Source organism: Eurypyga helias, unplaced genomic scaffold (assembly GCF_000690775.1).
Source record: "Eurypyga helias isolate BGI_N326 unplaced genomic scaffold, ASM69077v1 scaffold392, whole genome shotgun sequence".
Taxonomy (NCBI): domain Eukaryota; kingdom Metazoa; phylum Chordata; class Aves; order Eurypygiformes; family Eurypygidae; genus Eurypyga; species Eurypyga helias.
In genome coordinates, this window is record NW_010236384.1 from 24,393 (window position 1) to 33,598 (window position 9,206).

A 9,206-nucleotide genomic window follows, 5' to 3' on the forward strand; every position below is an offset into this window, starting at 1 on the left:
CGGCGCTGGCCAAGGCCAAGCCCACCAGCGATGGTGGCAGCACCTCAGGGACACTGTGTTTGAGAAGGCAAAAAAACCCCAAAACTGAGCAATTGCAGCCAGAGAGAGGAGTGAGAATATGTGAAAGAAACAACTCTGCAGATCCCAAGGTCAATGGAGAAGGAGGAGGCGCTTCAGGTGACAGAGCAGAGATTCCCTGTCAGCCCATGGTGAGAGGGCCGGCTGTGCCTCTGGAGCCATGGAGCGTCACGGGGGAGCAGAGACCCACCTGCAGCTCAGGGAGGACCCCACACCGGAGCAGGGGGCTAACCGAAGGGCGTTGTGACCCTATGGGAAGCCTGTGCTGGATCAGGCTGCTTCGGAAGGACTGCACCCCTTGGAAGGGACCCACGCTGGAGCAGCTCATGCAGAACTGCAGTCCATGGGATGGACTCACATTGGAGAAGTCCATGCAGTGCTGTCTCCTGTGGGACAGACCCCACCCTGGAGCAGGGGCAGAGTGTGAGGAGTCCTCCCCTGAGGAGGAAGGAGCAGCAGATACAACATATGATGGACTGACCACAAATCCCTGTCCCCTTGCACCACCTGCAGGGAAGGAGGTAGAGAAACTGGGAGCAAAGCTGAGCCCAGGAAGGGGCGGGGGGGGGAGGTGGTTTTAGGATTTGGCTTTATTCCTCATTATCCTACTCTGATTTGACTGGAGTTAAATTATTTTTTCCCCAAGTCAAGTCTGTTTTGCCCGTGACCATAACTGGTGAGTGATCCCTCCCTGTTCTTGTCTCAACCCATGAGCCACTGGTAATATTTTCTCTCCCCTGTCCAGCTAAGGAGGAAAGTGATAGAGCAGCCTTCGTGGTGGCCTCCAGCCAGGGTCAACCCACCAAATGTGCTCATTTATCCATCTCTGGAATCCTTAAAATTCACCCTTAGAAACCTAGAAAAAATTGCACCAGGTGATACGCTCATTACTTGAGTAAGAAGGCATAATGGCAAACCATCTTCAAAAAGACATTGCTTAAACAGCTTTAGGAATGTGATCTCTTATTCCACCACATTACTGGCAGCACTCTGCTATTTTGTTATTATCTTCCTTGCACTGCATTCCATGGAACAAATGGGAAAGCTGCTCCACTTCCCTGGCTTGAGTTCACTCTGGCAGCACCACCCAACAGCCTGCAAGCAGCAGAACTGTGGGGTTCAGAAGCTCCCGTCGTTCAACACCCTATAGGCCACCCAAAGATGTTCTATTACCTGAAGGCAAGCCAAAACTGCAGCTGTCCTAACTCAAACTGTTATCATGGCACCCGTTTTGTGCCCCTACAGGTTTGCATTTTATTCTTGTCAGTTTTGTAACAAATAGCTTCTTTGCTCCTTTCGGTTTGAGAGGTATTTTGACAGCTGCTCAGATACCATTATTTCTAACCAACGACCATGAAATCATATTTTTGCTACTGAAAACCAGAAGTTACGCTCCATATTCTTTATTTTTTATATTTACAACCTTGGGACTCACTTAAAATTCTCAATAATCATGAACCTTTTCCAGCTTTGGGGTAAATTACTAAGCTATCCCATCAGGGGACAGAGCATTTACTCATGGACATCGTGAGCTAGTGAAGGGAGTGCAGAAGGCTGCCAGCACACCAGCCTAACACCAGCCGCAGCAGCGCAGGCTCTGCTGCTGCTGGAGACCAACAGCACTGGTCTTTCACAGGAGGAAGCCGGCAGAGAATGAGGCTGGGAGCCAGCCTGTGCCCATGCAAGGACAACCAGCTACAGCTTGCTAGCTGCAGTCTGACAGGTAGTCAAGCACCAAGGCAGCTCTAAGCCTCCACAAGGCTTGGGACTGTTACTTGAATAAGTTGCGCTCTGTCATAATATCATTAAACATAGTGTAATGCTGCAATTTACATTAACTAACAGCTGAACTTACTGCTGCTTAAATGCCCACCTGAGGATAAAATCTCATCTCTGCAGAAAATATGATCTACTAAATGAGCCAATACAAAAAATAATCTTGACATTAGCTGATTTCAAACTGGGGACTTGGAAAAAGGTAAACAGTTTAAAAAGTGAGAAACCTGATGGAACTAGTGAAAGATGATTCTAATTAAGAACTACCAGGAGCATCTGCAAGATTAAGAAAAATGCTGTGTTTATGTTTTTATTTTTCTTCTCGAAATTAGCCAGAAAAGCTTAAAAGCTGTTTTGCCTGATTACTAAGCAAACTATTTCCCTTGCCTTAGCCAAAATATATTTAACTGCAGTACTCAAACACTTAACTTTTCCACTGAAAATTAACCTGATAGCAGTCAAGACTAGTGAACAGCAGATCCTTTCCAATATTGCAGTGTTATGCCTAATGAAGCAACATTCTTGAACTTTGGACCAAGCTCTCACAGGCTTTGGTTAAGCTTACACACAGTGTATCGTTGATAGAGTCGTCTGCTTGCAGGAGAAAAGCAGAAATTTGAGCACAATCAAAAAAACCACAAGAATTCAGATTCACCTTTCTACAAAAAGAAAGGGACTGCTGAGGTGAGACAGCCCCATGCTACCTTGGGCATACAAGGCGAAGAGAAGGAAGCAGCTGAGAAATAGCTCAGCCAATTGCACCCATCTGAAATACACATGGTGTCACACAGTTTTAGTAAAACTTTTAAATACAGAGCACATCCTGGCCTGCATTACAACTCAGATTCTGTCTGGGTCTCTCCTGCAGTCCCAGCACAAGGTGTTTCCCACATTCCTGTGGGACAGCCCCATTTCTCACTGTTGTTCTGGTCTGTGAGGTGGCCAAGAAAGTGCCTCCACAGTTAAAAAGTGTGAAACTTGGAAGAAAAGATGAAGTGGGAGTCCTTCTTTCCACTGACCAGGCCCAATGGCCTGCCAAATCTCAGATGAAGGCAAATCTCTTACATTTCTGCCCTGGGAACCTCACACTTCAATTGCAAGCTTTACGTAAGGGTAGTTTTAGTTGAATGAAAAATGGATCATTTTAAAAGCACAAGACTATTTAAGCAACTAAGTTACCCAAGGAAGGCAAGGAGTAGCCTTGCTATTCAGAGAATTGAAAGTCTGGGGAACTGCTGGATGTATGCATAGTCCAACACTGCAGTAACAGCATCTGGTGCACTTCCACATACCATTCCATGGTCCAGAAAGTCCCACCTTTTCCCACCTGAATACCCAAACTCTCCCATTTTTCAAAACACTGTTTCTGTGACTCGTTTTGGATCTGTTTGCTCTTGATCCAAACCCTACAGGATCTTGATTGGTATTTTGTTTTGCGAGAGACCTGACATCTCATTCAATGAGGAAAGAGCGCCAGTTGGCTGTTGCTGGGAGCAGCTGCAGAAGCAAAGGAAAACTGCTTATTCTCTAAAATGAAGGCAAATGAATCGGGCTAGTTGGTTATCGTCTGCTCTCATCTGGCTGAAATAACAGAGGGGCAAATTGGAGACGCAGGATTTCCTGAAAGCTACTGGAAGCATTCAGATTATACTCCATTTTGCTGATCCTTATCCCACAACACAGAACTGAAAGATACCCCAAACCACAGCGCTACATTAAAAAAAAAAAACACCAAACACAACCAACCAACCATGCCCCCTGCCCGAAACCCCCAGATGAACGGCATTAACAATTCTAGTGCAACCCTGATGCCCAGATTGGTAATGTTTTAAGGTTATGGTACTCCAAAAGATTTTGTGTCATTATGGGCCAATATCTGCACAGAATGATCAACGCTGCATTTGCTGCCCAGCCAAACATTTTGCTTGAGGTTGGGGGAAGGAGGAACACACTCTTGAGTTTCCTGAGGTCCAGAGGTGCTCATTTCAGTTCATCACTGGAAATTCACCCTGTAATTGTTACTTGGCTTATACCTGTTCTGTGGCCAAGGAGAAAAAAAAAAAAGCATACACTTTGGTCTTCACAGAGAAGTCTGCGAATAGGTAAATGTAGCCTTTATTTAATAAAATAAAACCCTCCTCATTTTCTACAATATTCTGTACCATACAGCTCCTCAAGGTGAATTATTTCGGGAGAAAGAATGAAGTAATGAGTTTGAATGGCTCTCAGATCAATGCTTGGCACTTGCAGCTCCCTGAATGAAAGAGATGACAGTGCCAGACTTTCTTCCAGCGTAAAATGCAGTCAGTTGTACCGAATATTTTAAAGCGCCAAAAATAGCAACTCGCTTTGTGGAAGATAAGGGTTGGCATCAGCTGCAACTAAAGCATTTGTTACGGTTCATAAAATTGGCAGAAATTATTTAATTTTCTTTTTTAGAACATGAGTCTTTTTAAGCAGCATTCCTGACATAAAGCTTTTCCTCAATGAATCTATTTTAAAAGTTAGTTAACATATTAGACGTAAAAATAGCTAACACAATATACCTTCTTTTGATCACAGGTCAATTTACATTTAGAGAAGAACACCACCAGTTTTCCTTCCTTACGAAACACGGTTTGAGTTGTGGCTTTGTGGAAGAGATCCTTTTCCATGACTGAACGAGAAAAGCAGAGAAGTGGGACAAGGCAGTAGCCTCCAACCTGCTACGGGGCTTTAAGGTGAAGGTGAACTTAGTGTTAGCATCTTCAGCTGACACTGCAAATGTGCTGTATCTGGCAGAAAAAGGGCACCAAGTTTAGCAAAGAAGGAGCCTCTCCAAGTCCCGCAGCCCTGCTTAAGTCAACTCTTTTGGCACAGTGGCTCATCTTCTGCATCACAGGGCTCTACTTACACTCTACACCACTGACACATGTTGCTCTGCAGGGAGCAATAACTACACTTTAGCAGCACAGTATTATTTGGTGCTAGTGTGTACCTGCAACAAGGTCTGTGCCTAGGAAATCAGAGAGCCTCATAACTCAGATCCCACCATTTTGGGGGGAAAGACATATGAGCTGTCCAGGTCCCTTCCCCTGCACATTTCACAGTTTCTTTCTGCTTCATCAGATTAAAAGAACTGCTGTGTCAGATCAGCAACACAGAGAAAAGCACCTGCCAGACAGATCTGTAGTGAACCTGCAAGCAATGAGCCTAGCTCTGAAAGTCCCGAAGAGGTGCAAGTGTTAGAAGGAGGAATAAGAAGCCCCCCATGGAGCTGGAAGATGAAAGAATATCAAAATCATAGTACTTCATTCCCTAAATTGCACAGCATATGGCAAAATTATTTAAACTTTCATGATACCATTAATAAAAAAGTATCAGTAACAGTGTTACATTGAACTCTTCTACCAGGGCTTTGGGGAAAAAAAAAAATCTGTAGTACTTTTAAGATTAGGGTTTTTTAAATAGATTTATAGAACTTTAGATTGTTGCTGTTTTCTTAACAGAATGCTGTCATTCAAACTAACATGCAGATGAAAAGGGCAAATTAAATAACACTCAGACAGTGGCATCACTCATCCCCAGTCTTGTCACCCCCCAGTAGGTGGGTATTAGTAGGGATTGACTGTGATGCTCCAATTTACCAATCCAAGAGGCTGAGTGAGAAAAGAAACAATTAATATATAAACAAAACTGCCTGGTCAGGTATGACAAGAAATCCTCTGTGGGAAGGGTGGAGGCAAAGGGACAGAACACAAGAAAGATCTCAACATCCTCACTGCCCAGACCAACAATTTAGGTTTTATAATATACACTATACAGTTCAGACCACTAAGAGAGGGCCTATCTAGCAAGGTAGAGATACAATCTGTAAGACCAAGAGCCTTTTGGGGAGCAGGAAAAGGGGAAAGATATCCATTTCTCAATCAAAGGACTTCTGTGTCAAGGCCAGTAAGTCTTGCAGAGTACTGCCTCTGTTAGACCTAAAGGTCCCTCTTTCCACATGCAGCACATAGGAGTATATCCAACGAAACATTCACTGAAATGTGCTACTGCCACAAACTGTAATTAACAAATAAGTTAAAAAAACATAAGGGAAAATGACCCAACAAGGTATTTTCAAGTAAATATGCAGAACGCATACTGCACAGGATATTTAAATCTTTGTTTTCCCCAGCAAAACTGTTCTGTAAGTTGCAAGACAACTTCAGTGTGGAAAAAACAGCCATGTGAAAAACATCAGAGAACTGAGGAAAGAAGAGTCAAGCACACAGACACCGACAATTCTGAATGAAACTGTAATTTAGAATGATGTTGTTTTTCATTCTAAATTTTGCTACTGTGAATTAAGGCCTCTAGATCACTTCAGCAGATGCAAAGTTATAGGATAAGGTAGAAAGCTACTTCACTTGGTAAAGAAGGAAACAAGAGTATTAAAGTATTCCTTACAAACATTAGTAGTCTCTATTTAAAAATAAAAATATCAGGAAGACCATTGGACCCTTAAAAAGCAAATGCAATTTCTGAAAAACATGTTTCTAAATTTTCAGACTATATAGAAAAAGCAAGTAATCAGAGCTTTTAGCCAAGCTTAGTGATCACTTCCCAGCATGTAACAAGTCACACAAACTCCCCAACCTCCATGGGATTGCCTCAATCATTACAACCCCCTGAAAACATGGACAATCGGTCAACTCATGTACGTTTCCTAGATACAAAAGTACACGGTTACTGACTTGGTATTGCAATGACTGACCATGAAAAGATTAATACTGAAACACTGATCAAAGTGGAGATACTTATCACAGTGCCCCATATTATCACGAAGAAATATCGAGTGTATCACCCTTCAGTATACATTGGGAAACACCCTACTTCATACCTCCATTTAACGTGACCTGATAGGCATATGAGGCCATTACAGTCTGCCTGACTGTAAGGAATGAGCATGGATGTACCAGGAATACAAGCAAAACACCAAGTTGCATCTCTCACCTCGGTCAGGTACACCTTGCATTTTTGTACAAGGAGCAAAGACTAAAAAAAAATTGGGGATTGACAAGATGACATTAAACATTACTATTATTCCTTTTTCCCAAAGAGAGCAGGTGAGAATAAAACGGCTAAGAAATCGGACCTGCTAACCATAGTATCAAGAGCCTGAGCTAGCCAACAGATTGGAACATGTTAAATGGCAGTCAGCGAAGTTCTTGCAGAAATTGCCTCCCACAAGCATGGTTACTTATACTGGCTGCGTAACACACCAGTGGATTTAGTCATGCTCATGTAAATCTTATTAAGTCATACATGATAACGCGTGATAGACATGAACCGTTGAAACAGACAATACCAAATGTTTTAAATTACAGTTTTTAAAAGTAATCTCATACCGAGGACATAAATAACAACGTTGCAGGAAAACAAAAAAGGCATCCTGAAAGCAAGGATCTCTTTGCTCGGTCTGCTAGAAATGCACAGCTTTCCTTACAAGCACAGCACTTCAGAAGGCATAAACTGTTCAGAGATTTATCAGCCTTGCCAACTCTATGAACAGGGCCAGAAGTCCCAGAAAAGCAGGTGCTATTTCAAAACACAGCTGAGGTCTCCAAAGCTTTTGGGGGATTTGGATGCCTAGTAATTAATATTTCAACCCGAGGCAGCTTCAAGAGCTCCACCAAGCCAGCATCTGTACAAACACAAGTTTATGTTGAGCACATGGCTCATGATTTTGTAAGCATGGACCGAGCGTGTTGAAGTTTCTCAGTGTGGCCGCAGGTCAATGTTTCTTGCCCACAAACAAAAGCTGTCTTCTTGAGTCTCACTTGCCAGGTACAAACACTCACAGACATGTCTTTTAAAACGGTAAGGTTTAAAGAATAGCATCATCTCTGCAGAGGACAAAGCACACTTTGCATTAGGCACCCTGTTACACAGATACTTATTAACTACAGTTCTGCCGCAACAGCCAGCACACACAGGCATTCACTGGCACTTTTTCTTTGTCAAAGAGGCCCTACATCCAGTTTCAGAAAAACATGTTCTCTTTCAGACATGCACACATGCCCTTCCCTGGTGGAGCAGTTACACAATATTCTACCACAAAAGCTGTATCCTACAGGGAAGATTAGGAACTGCAGGATCAAACCACTGAGAGCAAGCCTCTACAGCAGCAATACTTCACTATAAAGACACCATACAGTGTGACAGAGATTCAAATTCCCTGTTAGCACTCCACTTTTACCAGTGCCTGCTCTTCAGTAATGTGCGTTTATTGCATTTGACTCAAAACAAGATGCTGCTACCAACAAAGAAAAGAGAGTAAGGAAAACAAAGAAGTGAGGAAATAAGCCAAGCAAGCAACAGGAAAACAGACTTTAAGAGATTTGCCAATACTCAAGAGCAAAAGTTAACAGCCAATCTTACTAATGCTTTCAGTTGGGTTAGGAAAGTTTGCATTACCTGTCGACTTCCCTGCTTGGAGGAGCAGCTGCTTGTGCTTCTTGAAGGGGACAACATTTTCTGGGATACACCAAAGCTTTTTTCTTCACTCATGATCCAATACCATTTGTTTCATATAAGCTCACTTAGAACACCATTAAAAGGTAATTTAGAAAATGTGGTGGAAGACTCCTGAGAGAAATGCAGAACTCATCCTTTACCCAAATGCAGCCAAGAGGCATGATCTGCATCCCATGGAAATTCCTAAAAGGGAAAAGAAAAACAAAAAGCCAAGTGATCAGATGCCGTCTGTCTCTTCCTGCCATCCCGTAGCATGAGGTACAGTAATGCAGTCACATTATTAGAAATTAAATCCACAATCACTCTAAGATAAATTTTCAAGTCTCAAACAGGAACAACATGAATTTTGGATCCTAAATGCATGCTTTAAGTGTCATTATTTAATCAGAGGACAAAGTAAGGTATCAAGCATCTTTTTAAGAATTTAAATTCATTTTTAAAAGACAAATAAATACACACATAGGGTATAATAAATATCTATATAAAACCAACCAAGACACCCTCAAAATGAGAAGAAAGCATCTAATAAAATATTTCACACAAAGGATGGTGACTAATCAAAAAAATACCTCTTTTTCTAAGTTCCTTGATAATTTAAATGAGCAAGCATGGCTTCAGGTTGCAAGGGAAAAAAACAAACCACCTCTCTGTATTAAAGAGCAATACATAAAAGTTGTGAACATGCAAACTCAGCTGCACAGAGCTGTGCACGACCACTCTTACCTCGAATCAGAAAGTTGTAACTATTATCACGAGTTGTCTCAGTCAGTGACTGGAAGAATAATTAACAGTCTGTTTAATAACAGTGCTGTTTGCAACATATGCAAATAAAAGCCATGCCAGAAACTCCC

The 9,206-nt window shown here is 42.3% G+C and overlaps 1 protein-coding gene across 1 annotated transcript in view; it reads right to left on the reverse strand.

Moving 5' to 3' along the window:
* The window catches only part of OSBPL3 (oxysterol binding protein-like 3), a gene marked incomplete at its 3' end in the record, with an annotated part of 31,424 nt that extends 23,036 nt beyond the window's left edge, over positions 1 to 8,388 (reverse strand). Inside the window, exon 1 of the mRNA XM_010147042.1 lies at positions 8,296 to 8,388. Coding sequence (XP_010145344.1) covers positions 8,296 to 8,388 — 93 coding nt within the window. The remainder of the gene's footprint in view (positions 1 to 8,295) is intronic.
* Positions 8,389 to 9,206: the final 818 nt, after the last annotated feature.